General features: G+C 44.1%; 1 protein-coding gene across 1 annotated transcript; it reads right to left on the reverse strand.

Annotated features, from left to right (window-relative positions):
- Nucleotides 1–308: 308 nt before the first annotated feature.
- LOC119225643 (pikachurin) lies at nt 309–18822 on the reverse strand. The gene is made up of 25 exons (XM_037483653.2): nt 18194–18822; nt 14450–14559; nt 13030–13116; nt 12533–12559; nt 12272–12389; nt 12033–12168; nt 9970–10136; nt 7751–7863; nt 7429–7682; nt 6967–7151; nt 6783–6883; nt 6600–6700; nt 6333–6477; nt 6004–6193; nt 5456–5581; nt 4918–5161; nt 4704–4815; nt 3930–4046; nt 3509–3689; nt 2919–2942; nt 2743–2821; nt 2492–2635; nt 2069–2152; nt 1511–1614; nt 309–1412 (listed from the first exon to the last, which is right to left on the reverse strand). The coding sequence occupies exons 1-25, from the start codon at nt 18297–18299 to the stop codon at nt 1261–1263; spliced, it is 3207 nt and encodes a 1068-aa protein (XP_037339550.2). The 5' UTR covers nt 18300–18822; the 3' UTR covers nt 309–1260.
- Nucleotides 18823–19612: the final 790 nt, after the last annotated feature.

A 19612-nucleotide genomic window follows, 5' to 3' on the forward strand; every position in this document is an offset into this window, starting at 1 on the left:
GTTTTGAGATGAGCACCCTCAGCCGTGATGCCTCCTGCTCATCCCGGTTTAACTCTACCCGGGTCAGTCCCTTTGCAGGATCCTGGATTATCTGACGTCGCCGACACGTGACGGCGTCACGGATGCAGCTGCACCAACATCTTCCTTCAGTCTACGGCGGGCAGCTGTTTGACAAACACCAAACGCGTGTTACGTTTTGTACAGTGGCTGCTTGTCACTCACTCTCTGTCAACAACAACCAATTGCTTTCTTTCATTCGTCTCAAAATAAATTCAAGAAGTAAATTAGTGTAATAACTGACAATTTATTATGCCATATGTTTAGAGCTAAAACTTACACGGTGTAATGCTCCTGATCCTATTTTGACAATGTCGCCAATCTTTTGGGGGAAACAACAATTAAGTTAAGCAAGATTTATTAGAAAAAATGCAGAATAGCTGGACGTCGATTTGAAGCAGCTTAACCGTTGCAACCAAATGAACAATCTGGCATCGCAAATGTTTAAATAAGAGATCATCAATTTTCTCAGGTGTGAAAACAAGGCTGTGATTTAACTGTCAAGCACAATATCTCCAGGATTTTGGCTGTGTATACAGAAACATGGATTGTGTGCAGCTGACATCTCTTTACCCTTCAAAATTAGCACCCTTAAAAAAAAAAAAAAAAAAAAAACTGACAGCATTGCACTTTAAAGAAGTAAAATGTAGTCTACGGACTGATAATACGCCACAAACAATAGTACGAGTGCATCGAAACAACCAAAAACCCTCTACGAAGAAGTACATTTCTGCTAGCTGCTCTACGTCCGGCTGCTGAACAACTTGCGATGACTCTTGCTCCCGCGGATCACTCGGTTCTTCCAGCAATCAAATAAGGATTTGCAGTAAAAAAAAAAAAAAAAAGATACGACAGTAATCATCCCATGAAAAATAAGAAATAGTCCTTCAAAGACCTTCATAACCCAAAACGCTTAAGCTCACAGAGTACTTTGTAATATCCTCTGGGTTTTAAAAGAGCAATTCATCAGCAAGTTGTGAATGTTTAAATGAAAACGTACAACTTGTCAGGGTAAAGGTGGTTTGAAAACAGGAGCCACTTTAGTCCCCTCGTGACTCAAAGAAACGTTGTCGTTACCTTTATACCACCTGAACAGAAAGGCCAATTTGTTATAGTGTTTTAGCCAGTTTCAAGATGACAGATCCGCCGGTGGAGGTGGAAAATGTCCCTGAAAAACGCAGCACCGCGCGCTGAGGCCTCCTGCTAGTTGGAGCAGGTGTTGATGTTCTTGCCGTCGGCGGCGTCCTCCACCAGCGCCAAGTGATAATCGGTGGAGAGTGTGAAGTGGGACACGCAGCCCACCAGGCCTCCCATGTACTGCCTGTTCGTGTGCAGAGCGATCTCTCTCATGCCACCTTTGGAAGGGGAGACACACGGATGTGAAGTACCACTGCTCGACTTACGAAGCGCATGCAGCCCTTTGTGGCGCTGTGAGAGGTAAACGCAGACGTACCGACGTATAAGGGGCCGTTGATATTGAGTTGTCTCATCTTTCCAGGTGACCGGCCCGTCTTTGCTCCATAGTCATCCACTGTCAGCTTCCCCGACGGTCCGTCCCTAAACAGATAATGAGGTCACTTATTAGTATATAAAAAAATAAAAAAAAACGTGATGCAAACTATATCTGAAGCCCTTAAAATGCCTTCTTTTGATTAGCTGAATGAAAGTTAATCTGTCTCTCGAGTGTCGTTGACCAAACAGCAAGCTACTTCGACCTAAAGCTGTTGTCGTGCATATTTGTATATTTACATTGACATGATATCGTAGAGTTATGTGTAAGGTGTCGACCATTGGGGGAGACACCCATTGATTTTTTTAACTCACTGTTTATCTCATTCTTTACTGTTACGATTGAAGACTCGCCAATCTGTTAACGTCAACGATATGTGCGCTTGTTCTGCGAGTGGTCACAACCAACAAAGCACTTTACTATCCGTGTTGCTGGTGACGCAGATGTTGTGATGACCAGTTTCTATTTGACAGGATTTTTTTTTTAATTGTTCGAGCTCACCTCACAGCTTTGACTCTGTGCCACTTTCCATCGGTAAAGGTCCCGTTGACAGCGACGTGAGCCGTACCGCTGCCGAGGTTGTAACTGCACAACAACACGGAAACACACGCAGGGAGCGAAGCTGAGTTCACGTTTGTGCAGCACTGCCCAGATACATCCTGGTTCTTCTCCAGGTCACGGTCCTGACAAAGACTTGAGGTCTTTTTTTAGCTGTGCCTGTGCTGGGTGCTTAGCTCTCCCTGCCCTCCGGTGGGATCAGCGTCTCTCCCCATCATCCTCATCCTGGTCTTACACTAAACTTTCTTCTCTTGCTAAAATCTGACCTTTTCCTGCTTGCAGGAGGACAGAGAAAACATTTCTATGTAATAAGTAATAAGTAGATGCACGTAGAAGGTTTTTTTTCCTACTGTTTTATGCACTTACCTGAAGATCAGCGCGCCATCCTGAAGTCCCATAGACAGGAAGTCGCTGTTGGGTCTCATTGGACTGTCTCCTCGCCATAGCAACAGGCCGTCCTTGGCTGTGCTCTTAAAACGCATGAAAAGATTGGTCCTGGAGCCAGACACCCTGAGAAATAATGACAAATTTACTTGCAAACGTGATTAACACAACATTTGAATTTTTTGTATCTAAATACATTAGAAACCCAGCTTCCCATCCATTAAACTACAGACCTTTTCAAGATGTCTCTGTTGTCATATGTCAGGTAACTTCGACCAATGAACTGCGGGATCTCAATGGCTTCAGTCACAGCTTGGAAGAAAAAAACGTTGTATTTACTTCACAGCGTCACAAGGTGTCAGCGTCCTCAAGTATTTACTGAATCTGGGACTCGTCAAAGAAAACTTACTGTTCAAACAGTAATTCCCACACTCTGTGCAGCGAAAGCATTAAAACAGAGAAGGCATAGATAAGAGGAAGGGATGAGGGTCTCCAATGCATCTTTTTGTATTAAATTATATGATCACAGAGAAATCACATTTAATCATGGTTAAAGTCACAATTTACACACAAACAAAAATATCATTAATTTCTATACAATTGATTGAAATTGCCATTTCTGTCTGTTCTATTTACATGATGCAAAAAACCGAGTGTGCCATAAAAATATATAGTGTAAAATGAATATGTAATGCATGCATAGGGCAACAATAAAACCCCATATTTTGCTGTGTGTAAACCACTCATTGATACTAATATGTAATCATGTGATTTTATATGTCCGATGCTCCCAAAGCACAAAACACCAGACTGTGAACTGGAAGTTCTTCTCTGGACTCGTGTCCTACTAACCTTTGGGATGTGCTGGCAAATGTTTGAATTCGACAAAACGCTGCACTTATTCTGGATGTTTACCAGGAACACTGAATGAAAAACACCCCAAACATGTTACTGTGCTAAAAATAACAAATAGTAAAAAAAAAAAACTGTCCAACTGACCTTTCTGGCAGTGCCTCCCATCATACCCTAGGGGGCAGTCACACTCATAGCTGTCCCACTTTGGCCTGCAAGTCCCTCCGTTGGCACAGGGACTTTCTACACATGGATGAGCTGAATTTGCTAAATTAAATCCACCCGCAGAGCCAGTTGTTATCGGCACAGTTCGGTCGTTTAGAATCAGCTGTCAATGCAAGAAGAAGGGAGGCGAGGAGGAAAGAAAGGGCATGAAGCATGAAGATCATACACTTCGGTCAGAATTTCTGAAGAAGATGATACATGCATCAATAACCAAGTCTACCTAAAAACCTAAAAATACATATTTTTCTTCTGTTGACCTGTTGCCAGTGTGATGGAGTTGGAATGAATGACAAACTAATTGTATTGCCAATTGAAAAAAAATTGATAAAAAAAAGGGTAATACCTTCTGGATAATTCCTGTGAAGGGCTTTATCACGGTCGCTGTCCTCTTGGTTTTATCATATTCTGGTACTCCACCAATATAAAGAGGTGAGCTGCAGTTGATCTGAGTGAAAGCTCCCTTGATAGTTAATCAAACAGAAAGATATAAATTAGATCTAGTTCACCTAGAGGCCATCAACAGAGTAACTACATAACAGAAATGGGTATTTATGTACACAATCAGTTCAAGCACCAATGAAGAAAGAGAAGGGATTCATTTTTTTAATGCTCCGACCAGACATCAGGGCTCCTGATGAAGAAGGCATGAGTGTAATAGTCGAAAAAAAGCATGCAGCATCTCATGGTGAAAGATAATTTATAAAAGTGACTGCCCATATGACCAGAATATGCATTATACATTATATATTGATGGAAACAGGGAAAGAGGCTTCAACACAGATTAATAAATGAAAAAAGCCAGAATAGTAATAGTACAGTGTGGTGTATAAGCAAGACAAAGTCCAACTGGGATTTTAATGTGTTTACAGTGGCACCTTTGCAAAGGAATAGATAAAATTATTAAAGCAGGTACCAGAGGCGGACATTTCTTGCAAGGCAAAGGCGATTTGCATGTCTCCAATGAGACAGCTCCAGTATGTTGCTTTGCATCTGCCAAATTTGCAAATACGCAGCCCCGCAGAACATGTCCCTGTACAAAGTTGGTGAGTTTGTTCATCTTTCTGCCTTCTTGAGACATATTGCAGCTGGATACAACAGAGAAAAACCTCAGAAATACCTCAGCGATTCCTTCCATTGTTCTCTGACTATCCACCTGAAGGATGCCACTCTTTGCTGTGCGAGACACCCTCAGCTCGTGCCATGTTTCCAGACTGATCTTCTCGTCACTCCTGTAGCACAGATCATCACACACGTTAAAGGCCGTCCGTGTAAAATATAAAATCAGAAAGTAGTAAAGGAGGCAGAGAGAGTGCATGAGAGAGATTTAACACCTTATTGTAGCTCCTCCAGATCCGCAGTCGAATCTGAACTCTACATATCCATCCACGAGGTTGATAGCCAGAAAGTCTCCGCTGCCCGCGTCCTCAGTGTACAGCAGTGTCCCGTCGGGCTTCAGTGGCTGAAACGTCAGCTCGAACTCCATGAAGGACAGATAACTCTGAGAGGACTGAGGCCAAGGGATGACAGCGTACGAAAACACAGTCTCGTTGAAGAGAGGCGAGGACAGGGAGAAAGCTGAGGAGAGAAGACAGAAGAGCGGGAGTCAATGACGGAAGGAGGACTTGGGCCAAGCCGGAAAAGATGAGGCGTGAGCGTTTCAGATGATGGAGTGAAGAGGAGGAAGATGATGAGGAGGGACGAGGCGAGGAGGGAAGAGAAGGGGGCGAGGTCGCATTTTGTTAGAAAAGCTGGTCTGACTTACAATGAACCCCTCTGCATCTGCATGAGACTAAATGATCCCCCCCCCGTCCGATTATCCTTCATTCACGCATTGAACTGAAGTGAAACTGAAAGTAGAGAACGACTTACTCTCCTCACACAGTGCTCCCCTGAAGCCGAGCGGGCACAGGCAGAGGAAGCCATCGGCCCGGTTTGCAAAGCAGACTCCTCCGTTGGCGCAGCTGACCAGGTCACACATGCTGTCGCTGCACTCACCTTGTGGCGAAGGAATATTCGGTGATTATGAACCAGACACTCAGCGTATGCATGTGTTTTGGTACTTTATTTATTTCTATTAATGTTCTCACACCATAACTTGGCGTATAAATTGACCGAAGATAATGGTATTAGAGAAAGTATTTGCACCAATCAAGAGGGTTTGCTATTTTTATTGTATTTTTTCTGTGATTTGAATTTCTTTGAAAGAGTGAGAGGAAACAACAACAAACCTCCAAAACCAAATGGAGCCTGTTTACTTTATAATATTAATCACATAGGAAGGAACTAAAATAAAATAGTTTCCTTCTACAGTGCGTTAACTGCTCCTAAACCACTTGCCTGAGTAAAAAAAAAGAGAACCAGTGCATTGTGGGTAACATGCCGAAGGAAGCCTAAAAACAGTAACACTGATTGCGCACCTATATCAGCTCCACTCAGAGCTCTGCCCAGAGGCCAAGGGCGGATGTCAGTCGCCTTGTTGTTGATGGTCAGACTCTGAATGCAGCCAAGGAAGCCACGACTTGTCCCCGTCGCCTTGACCAGCCAATGAGCACTCGGGGATCCACCCACATACAGCGGCGAGCGAAAAGTGATCTTGGTGTACTGGCCCTGGGGGGAGTGCAGAGAAGGAAACGTGCAGTGATGTGCCACAAAATGCACACGAGCCACAATTATCAAAACTACTATTCTTTGATAAAGCCACATCCAAGCATCACGTTGTGTTATGAGGTGCGTGCGGCGCCGTTACCTGCGAGCGGCCTGAAACGGGCGCGTCGTTGTCCACGCGCAGCCAGCCGCTCATGCCGTCCCTGAAGACGGTGACCGCGTGCCACTGACCGACCACGACGCGGCTCTCGCTGGCTATCTGAGCTGCTCCTGTGCCACAGTCAAACCTGAGGGGGATGTATTACACGTCAGGGGTGAACCTTTCCCAACGACACAAAACACACATGTTCTCCTTTTCTCTTGACATCCCTGTGTGCAAAACCCATAAGAAAGTCCCTGTCCTCTTCACCTGTAGTGAAGCTTGCCTCGCACCAGAGCCAAAGAGGTAAAGTCTCCACGTCCATGTTCATTCTCTCCGCAGTAGAGCAACAAACCCTCGTCAGACTCTGCCTGTGCCACAGAGAGACTGTTTGAAACGTTTCAACTTATCCAGTGACAAAAAGCAAGTGGGGATGAAACAAAGGTGCTTTACCTTGAACTCGAAAGAGATCTGGAATGTCTGGAAAGAGTTTTTCAAGGGTTCAAAGGTCATGTGAGAGTACCCAAAGAACCTCGGAAAGTTCACCGGCACCACTGAGAAAAGGGGTGACACGCTGATAAATTGTGGAGATGGCGATACACAAACGTTACGTGACACCCAACTACGCTTCTCTCACCCTCGGAGCAGGCGTCCCCTCTTCGTCCGAGGTTACAGTGGCAGCGCGAGCCCCCGCCGCCGTGGTCGCTGAGACAGAAGCTGTCGGGGGGGCATACGGTGTCGTCGCAGGTCCGGGCATACACGCGAGGAACCTCGCCTTTCCAGGGGGACGTGGTGGTGGTGGGGGGGGGGGACATCGTGACACTGAGGTGGATCAGAGGAGTTAGAAGGATGTGGGGTTTAGTGATGAAAATCGGGATCAGCGGGATGCGGGGGGGGGGGGGGGGGGGGGGGGGTACCGCATTCGTGATTTTCTTCTTGTCAACCTTAATTGTTCCCTCCTCCAGGGGCAAACTTCTGTAAATGCACGACTTTGCCCAATTGAGAGGTCACTACTCTCGAGGTAGTGACATTTCCTCAAAGGAAAACCAATTCCTTCAGTCAAGCAGGAGTCAAGGTAAGATTGAGGGGTACATCTTACCCGTTAGTGGTCAGTGGGGCAGCGGTTGTGCCGTCATTAGTGACACCGGGCTTTGAGGTGGTTGAGAAAATCAGATCTGGGAAATCTGGTAAGATGGACGAGGTCGTGGAGGAAGCTGGAGCGGCAGTGACGTTGGTGGGGGCCATGGTGTTCATCCGGTAAACAACGTTACGACCCGACGGAGGATCAGGGCGGGACCGGAGCTGGGACTTCCTTTTGTCCTTTGATTGATTGATACCTGGGAATGGCTTCAACTGGAAAAGAGGATGATGGAATAAGCTTAAAATGTGTTCCTGTCCCTCTGCGGTATGCAGTAACCCACCTCTTCGATGAAGATATCGTAATCAGAATCATCAAGGTCGAAGCCATCTTCGTCTTTGATCCTTGAATCTGTGACGTAACGGCCGTAGTCCCCACTGCCAACGTCCCATGCGCCTGTTCAGAACGGCAACAGACACACCGGATGCTCAGTACAAGGGCGGATATAACCGATAGATGAGGATTGCGACATTGTTAAGCAAACGTTGCCATCACGAGGGACATTCATCGTCACAAATAGACCTCAAAATGACAATGACAATGAAAAGGTCCCCGACAACAAGCAACAACGGTGTCCGATTCACAGGCGAGGGGCACAGATGAAGTGACTCCCGAGGTCCCCTGTGGCTGCGGCGACATTAACTAGACGTTGGATAGAAGCCACAGCTTCCGGCCCAGCGGGTCCACCTGAAACGGGGCTCGCCCCGATGCGCGGCGGCAGCTCAAAAGACACTATAGCTACACAATAGCAATACAGACGAATATGATTTCAAATTATAAGACAATTATTTCCATTCATTAGTTAGTTGAATACAATGTCACTTGTTTCGATAGAGATAAAGAAAGGCCTTAGTGATCCCCTTCATTCAAACAATGTAGGACTATAAATTTAAAAACAGAGCATATATAATGACTCATAAGATGCTCTAAATTAAGCTTAAAAAAGTATGAAAATAAAAGCCATAGTGTGCATGTTCTATGGAAGGCCAACGTTGCTTCATCTTCATCCCCCACCTTTTGTCTCCTTCACACACCTCCGCGCCCACAATATCAAATACTGCACGTTTGACATGCTGTTAGGCAGGTGAGGAAATTGGAATGTATTAAGTTGTGGAAAGCAAACCCTTAAAACAAAACAAAGATCTGACAGAAACCTGACTATTAAGTCTGAATAGATGCCAAGACTTAAAGTGCTAATTAACGCAGCCTAATGACAGTAAATCCTGAACACTGAGAGCTGGCGTACAGAGGGGGAATGTCCAAAAAAAAGCCCTTAACAATCTAATCTTCTGTCGTGTGTCCATACCACCCACTGTCCAACCACACACACACACACACACACACACACACACAAAGAACAGTCATAGAGAGAGCAAAAAGAAAAGTATGTCAGTCAGTCAGGCCCACCCCTGCTGTTTGCTCCAGCAGTGGTGCATTGTGTGTGTGTGTGTGTGTGTGTGTCTGTGAATGTGCATCCATCAGGCGCGTGGATGGGCACGGAAGGGGTCTGGCATCCCGTCGTTAATCCTGTCTGATGAGACTCGGGCGTAACCCGCTTTTATCCCCTGCTAAGAATCCGCGCCGGCCTCCCTCTTGGCTTCCGTCCGTCTGTCCGTCCGTCTCCCCCCGGGCTCTGACTGGCTCATTTGTCGCCGCTTCATGTAACTTTTGAACGTTTACCTGCCTTTCATGTCCGTCTTTCAGCGTCTACCTCTGAGCAGGACGTGGTTCAATCAGAGCAGTTCACGACAATTTGACAGCCGGCGTGGAGCCGCCTGCCCACACGGCGTCCTACAGTCAACCGTGTGGTCTGGAGGTCGCAGAGACACAAGGCCTGGATCATGGAGATTGGGCCTACATGGCTGTTTGCTTTCAATAGTCTATACATCTGTACACAGTCCTGAACCCTGATCGGCACAAAACACACTCACACGAGCAGAATATTATTATTATTATTCGATTTAAATAGCCCTCTGCTCATTAAGACATTGCTATTAATGCATGTGTGTACATCTGTGCTATACACCCGTGTGAAATAGGGTGTGTTTTAATATCAATCAAGCCCGATCGCCCCCCCTCCCACAGCAGCCGACTACGTAACAAATACCAGAGTAAATGGTTCTGTTGCTCGGCACATGCATCACACGAGGCTCCACTGACACACAGGCGCTGTCCCACATTCAAGCTCGGACTCAAACGCTGTCGCTTTCTCAAAAAAGAGAAATGAATTTTAAGGAATGAGGTAGAAGAAAAGGAAGTTTTTTTAGTTCGCAATGCTGGGAGAAAAAAGTGAATGATTCCAAAGTAGATTTGAGTAAACATTTGAACATGAAAAATGGTTTTTTTGTGACAATAACTTTGTCAATGAAACAAATGAGCACACAGCTTGTTTAGTTGCGCGCGGGGTGTATTGTGGAAACTAAACTGAAACTGACTTGAGAACAACGAGGGAGACGAGACTTAAGCCTTCCCGGCTGTCACATCCCAGTTGCTCAGCCTTACCGAGAGTGCGCACGGGGCTGTTGACGTGGCTGGGGGGGCTCACTCCGTGCACGTTGGCCGCCCTCACAACAAACTGGTACTCGGTTTCCGGCGATAACCCCTTCAAAACCATGGAGCTAGTCTCAATGGGCTCACGGATGTACGTCCACTCTGTGTCCATTTCTGGCCTTTGGAAGAGAAAGAAAGAAAGAAAAGGAAATAAGAGTAAAAAAGTATGTTATTTACTCAGCTATATTTAGTGTCATGTACAACAAACTACAATAGGAAAAGACATAAAACCGTTTTTGCTAGTAGAAGGATATTTTTACTTAAATCAACAAATGCAACAAGGTTTCTCTACACCTGGGACCCGGTTCTGACACACGCTGTTTGTATTAGAGGAGAAATAATTTGGGCACTGTGGTTTCTACCTACTGGCCAATCCTAGTGTCATTTGATTTATGGGCATATTGTGCTTGTAGGATGTGATGATCGTGTATTTACTTTGTAGAGGGATTCAGGTGTGTCGCCATACAGATGTGCAGTGTGTGTCTGTGTTTATGTGCTCTCTGGCACAGCAAATTGAGGTGACCTTTTTATTTTGAGGTGGTGTACCAAAGGAATATCATCACAGGAACGGGTAATTTAGAAAATGCCAAATAACTTGTTTGAAAAAAAAAAAAGAAAATCACTTTTTTTTCCAATGTTTCTATGTTAGTATTTTTGAGGCCCTTTAAGTCTTAAAAGTATTTTCTGCTTTTTATCAGAGCGTAGTTTTGAAAAGTTGAGAGAAAAAAACTCAATCATAAACTCTTGAACTCTATTTTTTTCTGGCTATCATCTCCAGCCTCCATCTCCAGTCCATATTTATGTGATAATTCTGGACGCCTGGAGCCACAACTATCTATTGAATAGAGTCATCTTCACCACCAATCAATGTCTCTCTTCAGCCAGCCCTCTTTTGAAGTAAGGGGTGAAATATTTAGCTCTGAGATGGCCCTTTTGTGTTGAAAATGCCCGTGCATGCACAAACAGACTCTGATTCATGTCTGCTCAGTCAGAGTACGTGACAGTTTCTCTGCCTCCGTCTCTTGCTTTTTGTCTCTCTCTCTTTGCTCAGTCTAGGGATGTTAACTGTGCACGACAAAGCTTGTGTCCTCCCGTATCTTCTTTTGTGTTATTACTTCCTTTTAAATTCTCATTGGGTACTTTTAAAATAGTATCTGCCTATTTCATTTTGAAACAAGAATCCATGCAACTTAGCTCAGACTCCAGACCCATGTAGACAATAGAGGTCCTTTATGTGCGTGTGTGTGTGTGTGTGTGTGTACACGTGTGAATGCCTGTAAAGAACCGTTTCAAATCCTCATGTATGTGTGTGAAGGCTTCTGATCAGAAGGGGAAACACTAAAAAAGATGCCTGTTCGCACCACTAAAGCTAGAAAGCATATTTCCAAACCTTCTAGAAAATCTAGGCTAGCTTCCTCCTACTGTTTTGTTGCTTAGCTAAGTGAACCAGTACGAGTATTTCCTGAAACTATTTATTTCACACCTTTATTTAAATGAGTGCAGTGTTACAACTGAGCGTAATTTTCCATATTGCATTCTTTTAAAACCTTGGCATAGTGACTAAAACGTTAATACTCGGCCCCACAACAGCCATCAAGCACCCTGTGTAGGCATCGAAGAAATGGAAGTACTGTTGGGGGAAAAAATCCTTCTTCACTCTGTTTTTATTGTTTTGACCAAAGACAGGCGGTTTAAAATTAAGAGAATGAACAGGGTGATAAAAAGCCTTCGGCCTCTCGGCTTTACTCTCACAGCCAGCTACGGAAACATGACTTTTCACTCAGGCCTTTTCTCTCCCTCTATGAAGTGGCCCCTTCAAACCACTCTTCACCTGGCAAGTCTCCTCCCGGGCTACGGAGATGACATTTGTACGTGTGACCTTGGTGTAATTCCGTGCAAATGACCTGTACATAGAGGCCGGTCTGAGTATTTGCAGCAACAATGACCTGGTGAGGGTTCATGAGCATTGAGCTTCAATGACTACTGTTATTGGGGGGTTGTTCACCATAACGGACCTGATATAAGCCACCAGGTAGTGAAGGACAGGTGCACTTCCCTCGTTCTCTCCTTGCTGCCATGACAACGCCAGCTCTGTGTCAGACACAGCCATGACAACAGGCTGAGTGGGGGGCGATGGGGGCATGCACATGTCTAGTGGAACAGAAAAAGAAACGTAATTGAGTTAAAGACATTGGCAACACTGCGCTAGCTATGACAGCGGCAGAATGGATTCCTACTACTCACACATTCTTACCATGTGAGGCGGTGCCGATGTCTCTGGGCATGCTGGGTCTGCCCTCCCCCGCCCAACCATACGCTCCAACGGTGACTCGGTACTTGGTGTTTACTTTAAGGTTACTGATGTCCACGTCCTTGGAGAGAGCAGATGAGAGAGATGTTGGGAGAAGAATGGGGAGATGACTAAAGTGGAAAGTAAATACCTATTGATGTCGAGCCTGATAAGAAAGCACTGAGCCGCTTTAATTTATTTTTAAAAAGGCTAAATGATACTCACAAAGCTTGCTTGTCCATCAAATTGCCCCTTTTGAGAAAACAGAAGTACTTAGTGTTAGCGAGAAGATGATGTCATGATTTGATGATTTATTTTGATGTCGCCAAATATTTTAAGGCTATAGATGTTCCGTATGTTTGAAATAAAACAATGCACCAGTTCCTCATGTGCAAGTAGCCATAAAAAAAGAGAGACCTGGACTACTAAAATAATATTTATTGATAGGATCAGTTTGTTGTCATCTCATTTAATTTGTTGGCTGTAAAAAATTGGTTGAGATTGCCAGCCTCATTTTTTTGTTGTTGTTTTCTTTCCTATTTTTAGGGATAACGGTTGCTTTTGCACTAATGAATCAACAAACAGCAGCAAACAGCTGAAATTTCCATTATTCACAAAATTGGATGGTTAAAGTTCACATGATGATTATAATGGAAATATTCTAGGGTGTTTACCACTGATTTCCAACATAGAGTAGCGCGGTTAAAAGTCAGTGTACTCACAGTGGTCAACATGTCCAAGCTGAGAGGCACCTCCATCAAAGACTCTGGACCCATCGGACGGCCATTCCTCATCTCTGTGTAGAAGACCTAAAAAAACATACACACAGTCAAAAAACGCACACAAATTCAAGTTGAGAGTAAAGGTCTCAGATTCATCATTGCAGCCATTTGTGTTTCTATAATGACAAATTCCTTTCATCCTTTTAGGGAAGTACTATGAGGGAACAGGATTATCTGTGAAGTTTTAAAGTGATTGGCCAAATGAACGCACATGCGTATCAACAGGTCGCAGGGAAGCGACCCGACTAATCCTCTTAGTACAGACATATGGTCATGAGTAGAGTACACTCACACTGATCCACGCTGTGTTCATGTTTGACTCAAAACAAACAAAAGAGAGGAGGCAAGGGTGGTAGGAAGGAGGTAGGAAAGTACAGGAGGAAACTCCTGTAGTGACAGATTGTAGCACTTAAATTGTACTTCTATAGCAAGTTGTAGGTCGGCTTATTTAATGAAATTGCCCTTTGTTGTTTCTTGTTCTTTGGAGTTTGCATCCTTATGGTTGAAATGCACTTATTGCTAAATGACAATGTAATGTAATCTAAGGTAATGTAATGAAACTGGGTTATGGTAAGGCTTCATATGCCATTCCAAAATGTTAAATCAATAAGAAAACATGCAAGAGAAAAACAAAAAGCTTGCGCAACTAAACGTTCCAAGTAGAACTTGTACAGTACTAATCTGTGTTTGCATACCAGTCAATTTACGTGTAAGAATACATTTCTGTCAAGAATAGCAAATCCCACTTCAGTGACCAAAGCCCAGCAAAAAACAAAACAAATACCCAAGACAATAAAATAAAGATGTTTGACCTTCACAGCAAATATTGCCCCATAAAACCCACACATTTGTCAGTGAAAGGTTTTCCATCAAAAAACAGACATTTACTGGTGTCAATCTGGCCCTCAAGGCCCTCCCGCTGGACATTGGGTTTGACGGGCACTTTAAAAGCAGGGGGGGAAAACGTGGGGACCGCTTGCACAGGGCTATTCAGCAATTTATATGTTCACCAGTTTGAAGAGCTTTCTATCAATTTGGGATTATTATTTTATCTGCAGGTTTAATAATAAGTGATATTCTCCTTTTGTTTTTCTGTTTCCAACCGGTTGGCGCTGCATTAGAATTTCTTTAAATGTGGTCCCAAGAAAGCCATCAGACAGGCTGCTGGCGAACCTTAATGCGAAATGTAGCATCTCACCTTCGGAAGAACATGAACAATATGTTAAATAACGGAGGAGATGGAAAATATGTTTGTGTGCTCCAGTAACCCATTAGATGTGTCATCGGGTCTGATGTTTCAAATAGAAATGAAAAGATGACATTTAGTATGGATACTTCTGTGATGCAATTGAAAGTGAACCTTGTATCCGGTGATGGTGCTGACGTGTCGCCGGGGCATCTTCCATCGCACACTGAAGGCGGTGCAGTTGACTGTCTCCAGCTGGATGTCTAGCGGAGGACTCAGGCGATCTGGTTTGTACCAAGACACACAGAGATGATCAGCGAGGGCAAAAGAAGATGTAGAGGAAGAAAGTGAGGAAATGTGTCACTCTGACAGGTTGCAGCTTTAAGCTCTTTGTTTCTTAGCAGTGAAACGATTGCAGAACCAGACACCAATGATGTATTTACATGGCAGTTTAGCGCTGCAATATTTACAGAATTATAGGAAAAGCATGTCAACTCAATATTTTACATTGACTACAGCATACAGATTCAAGACTTGACGAAGCTTAAAGCTTTTCTAACGTGGTAAATGTGTGTCTTGTAATTATCATGGACCTATTGTGCCCCAGCTCGACGGTATTTTACAATCCTTTAGTGCGTATTTTTTTGCCCGTGAGTCTAGTTCTCGCTCACCCCTCATTAGCAGTTTCTTTAGCAGTAGGGGAGTCTGATAAAGCTGGAATAGGAAGGATATACAAAGGAATAGCTGATGAATACAGCGAAGCTAGATATTTCACATTGAAGTAGTGTTGGTGGACTCCAAAAACCCACCAAAACTGAGGGTGAACAAGACAAAAATTACATTACACAGGTTCTAGGTTCTAAGCTCAACTCTAAATGAACGCTGTGAATTAATGTTTCACGGTATGTGTTCATCAATGCAAATACACTAATGTCTCGCCCACATCTTGTTCCTCGTGTCAAAGTTGGCCGAAAAGTGTCAATGGAGCACAACTACAACAAACCTCGTCCTTGAGAAGTTATTTTTAGACAAAAAAAAGCTTGATGAGGTTTCAACAAATATCCCAAATGTTCAATGAGAATATGAACACACCTTACTCTGTATTTGACATTTTAGTCTTTAAAGAATGACAAGGGGACCCTTTGAAAAAGCATAACCTGCAGCCCAGTGAGCTGGCCTCTAATATCACCTAACTCTGATTTCAAATGTCATTATTCCAGTGTTGCATCATGGGTGCTTGTCTGACACTTCAAGAAGATGTGATTGCACCTCCAGTGCTCGACTATGGCACAAAAAACCTCTTACAGACAAAATAGAACGAGCTCTGGAGGTGTTGCTCATCAACACTACCTGGCTTTAATGAAGAAAAATGAACAGATAACGACCCTTATAGAGTAATAGGTGTGAATCTTATGTAGTCACATCAAGACCACAAATACTCTGGTATAAACTAGGATAATAAATACTCTGTTATAAACTAGGATATAGAAGCAGAAGGTTAATATAGCAAGGCAGATCTCTGTAAATGGATATCTCATGTAGCTACAACACTGCTCTTTTCAAATGTTCTTTTTATCTCGCGTCTCCCTTCTTCTGCCTCCCATGCCGACCTCCTGAATCCTTTCAACAGCTATTCTGCTTCTATTTCTCTTTTTTTTTTTAAAACCCATCCCCGAGCCCCGCTCTGCCATCCGAGCGGGTAATTCAATATGTCAGCTGAATTCCCTGATCATCCACATCTCCCCAGGGGTGCGGACCGGTGGAGGTGCGGGTGAGCTGACCTCACAGAATGCAGGTGCATGAGGGTGCAAGTGACAATGCACCGGAGCCCACTGCTAAGGAGAAGGCCACACCAGGCCCCCGTTGTCAGCACACCTCGCACTTCCAAGCCATCGGGCCCACTCTCGCAGTTCTGTGACGTTTTTCCCTGAAATGACTGACCGCTCCCTAAATCTGTCACACGGCTGGAAGGACTCCATCACGTTGGTGGCGACGAGCAGAGCGGTGCAGTTTGGATGATTTATTAAGAAGCGCAGCTCACGGGCAACGAGCGCGAAGGGAGAAAGCGGCTCAGCGTGGAGGTGGTGGATCCCATGGAAGTGACGAGCAGCAGAGCCGCTGCAAATAGTGACCGACTACCGAGAAAGTGGGACCAGGTGAGCGAAGGCTTAGCGAGGGACAGGGGAGACCAATGGGGGCGGGGCAGGAAGTAAAACGAGATGACCATCAAAATAAAAACACACAAACCCTCTACAATAGCTTTAAACATGTTTCACAGTTTGACCGCCGTTTCTCGACGGCCATTTCAACGTAACTGCGAGAAGCCAATATACCCAGTGTGCAGTTCACTTCGTCAGTCATATGGCCTCGTTTCAACTGGCATTGGCTGTGTTGACAAGAGCTTTGAAGCAGCATTTATGTTGGTATTTCAATACTTCATTTTAATATCACTCTAATGATTAAAGGAGGCGCTCGACGTTGTTGCTCGCACTTAATTAACGATGGCCCAATACGGAGACACCTTCTCTCAGACACAAACACCTGCTCTGTTGCTCTGATAACACCACTTTCAGTCAGTCAGGTAGAAGCAACGCTCCAGGTCCGAGTCAAGTAACCCTTAAGACCCATGTGCCCTTCAGCGTGGCTCGGGGGAATGATGTATGAACACTGAATTCAGAAGGGATGAAGTGTGAAATATTGTCTCCTAAGAAGGAAAACAAGTTTCTCCTTATTGGTTACCTTTTCCAAACACTATTCTTTGCACTGACTGACGGGACAGAAAGGGTTTCATTTAAAAAGGCATGATTTTCATGACAATTTAATACGTCTAGAAGTATCTCACTGAAAGTATAGAGCTACTGAATGATTCCATAAATAATTCAACCACTTATTCTAACCGGGGAGAAAGCTGTCAAAACCCTGAAAAGGTAAGACCACCTTGGGGAGAGATGTCATTCAAACTCATTCCTAGCACGACCAGTTTTGTTGTTTAAAAGGCCGATGTGATTCCTCTGGACATCGGGCCCCGTTGACATTGAGCGCTGCCTCTGAAAAAAAGTGTGAAAGGCCTCAAAACAAAAGAAAAAAAAAAAACAGCACAAATGTCCCTAGAAGTCATAACGACAGAACTGCAGTTTTCTGACAGACAGATGCAATATTAGAGCGTTATAGAGCCTGTGGGTCCGAAAGACTTTTGGAGAAATATGACACACGGCCAGAGAGACAGACAGCGAGAGGAAGGGAAGTGACGGAAAGAGGGAAACGCGGATGGAAAAAGTGTCCCTTGGTGACAGAATCAAAGAAGCCGTGGTGATGAGAAGAGAACATCCAGGGATTTCTACCCGATGAGTGTGCTGTTGATCTGCTCTTTCTTCCTCTGACACATATTTACATATAATGAATGGATTTTTTTGATAATCAACAGAAACAATGTTTTAAGAAAGAAAACTCCTTTCTTTGCTAAGTCGTGCCCTGCCCCTCCATGGAAACGTTTCTGTGGACAACTTGTAGCTCACAGATTATGGTTCATGTGCAGTTCTGCTGATCAGTGGCTAAAAGCACCTTGCAATGAAGGGACCGGGGACAAATGTCTTTAATTCATTGATGGAGAGATTAAGTGATGATAATGATGGAGTATTTTCTAAAACTAAAGTTCATGTTTTTCCACCTTTTGCTCGAGAAGGTTAAGGGCTTTTCAAATCACCTGGATAAAATATTATTAGTGTCATTTGATAGTACAAATGTGATGTAACAGTGTAAAAGCTTGCTTTATAATACTGGTTTAATTATACAAATAGAAATGGCAAAAGCTAATGCTGCCCCCATCCGCAATATTTAAACATGTTAGAATTGGTACTATTATTTGATCTTTATCAGCATAGCAAAAGAATAAAAAGAGGTCAGGGGGTAAAAACTCACCAGATCTCCGAGCATTTGATCTTCTTGCACAAAAGCAAACGCTGGCTGTGCATATTGCAAAGAGAAGTAAGTATAAAAGACTCCTCTCTTTACATGTAGATTCCATGTCTTCTTCTGGTCTAGTTTAAAACGGTCAAATGGACATTTTATCACACACTCAGACGTTCCGGTGCCTGTAAACGGAGCTAACCCCTTTGTTGATAAAAGTTTTCTCTGATAAGAAAATATTCCTCATCCAGCTTGTGGCCCAAATGCCATCCGAAGACAGTCAAAAACGGCAAGGCAGCTACGGGATGACACTGATAAGATTACAGTCTGCAAAAGATCAGTGGATTGGACACACGGACACAATAACGGAGCGACTGACAGCTCCCGCGTCCCAGCAGGCGCGCGCAAAGACGATGGAGAGGGATTCGCGCGTAATGCGCAACGACTTAAACAAATCGACACTGGGCACGATCTTTTTTCTTCTTTTTTTTTTTTTAACGCGTGAATCTCGCCCTCGCGTCTGCGTCTTAGACCCCGGTCGAGATGGTCAACGAGGAGCAGGAACGTGGGGCCATTTAGAGCTAAGAGGATAACGAGCCTCTAATCCGCACACTGGACACAGATGGAGAGCACGCCTTGACGGGGAGGCAACGGACACGACACTGTGCGCGCATTCAACAACGAGCAGGAAGCGAAACAATGAATCCATTAATCGATGCCCCCCCCCCCCCCAAAGCGCTTGTTGTTGGCATAAATATGTGACTGCAACTGCCCCGGCTGATTAAGTGATCTGTGCTGTCTCAAAGACACAAAGAAGCAAAGTTTGCAGACGCGTGGGTCAACGTGCACGTCACGGCGTGCACGTGTGTGTGTGTGTGTGTGTGTGTACAGAGAGAGCAGTGTTTGCAGGAGAGCTGAGCCAAATCATCAGATGCTTTCTTAATGTGAGGGAAGGTCAAAGAGGGAGAGGACCTAACAATGGGCGCACGGTGCCAGGCACTTTTAACTCTGATCGGGTTGATTTTATTCATAAGTTTGTCATGGATTTGGTGAAAATTCACTTTTATCTATTACATGTCCTGCCCTAATCAGCTTTAATCAATGCTAAATAGACATGATACATGGATACATTTGTATATTTTAGATTATAGGAGGTAATATTTGCCATCTCCTCATCTACTTACTCTTCATTTTCAGTCAGCTATATTCTACTTTCATACAAAACAATATGACAAATTCAGGCTATCAATTTGCTCAGAATAATTTGAAAATCCTTTTATCTAATCCAACACAGCCTTGGAAAGACTGAGTGTTATTCTTACTACCTGATGTAGTTTTACATGTTCACTATTCTCATTTTTCTAATGACCTGAGTGGTGCAGCATGCACAGATCATCTCTGTAGATGTGGAATATTAGGACATGGAAGGTG

This window comes from Pungitius pungitius, chromosome 5, assembly GCF_949316345.1.
Source record: "Pungitius pungitius chromosome 5, fPunPun2.1, whole genome shotgun sequence".
In the NCBI taxonomy this organism is placed as follows: Eukaryota; Metazoa; Chordata; class Actinopteri; order Perciformes; family Gasterosteidae; genus Pungitius; species Pungitius pungitius.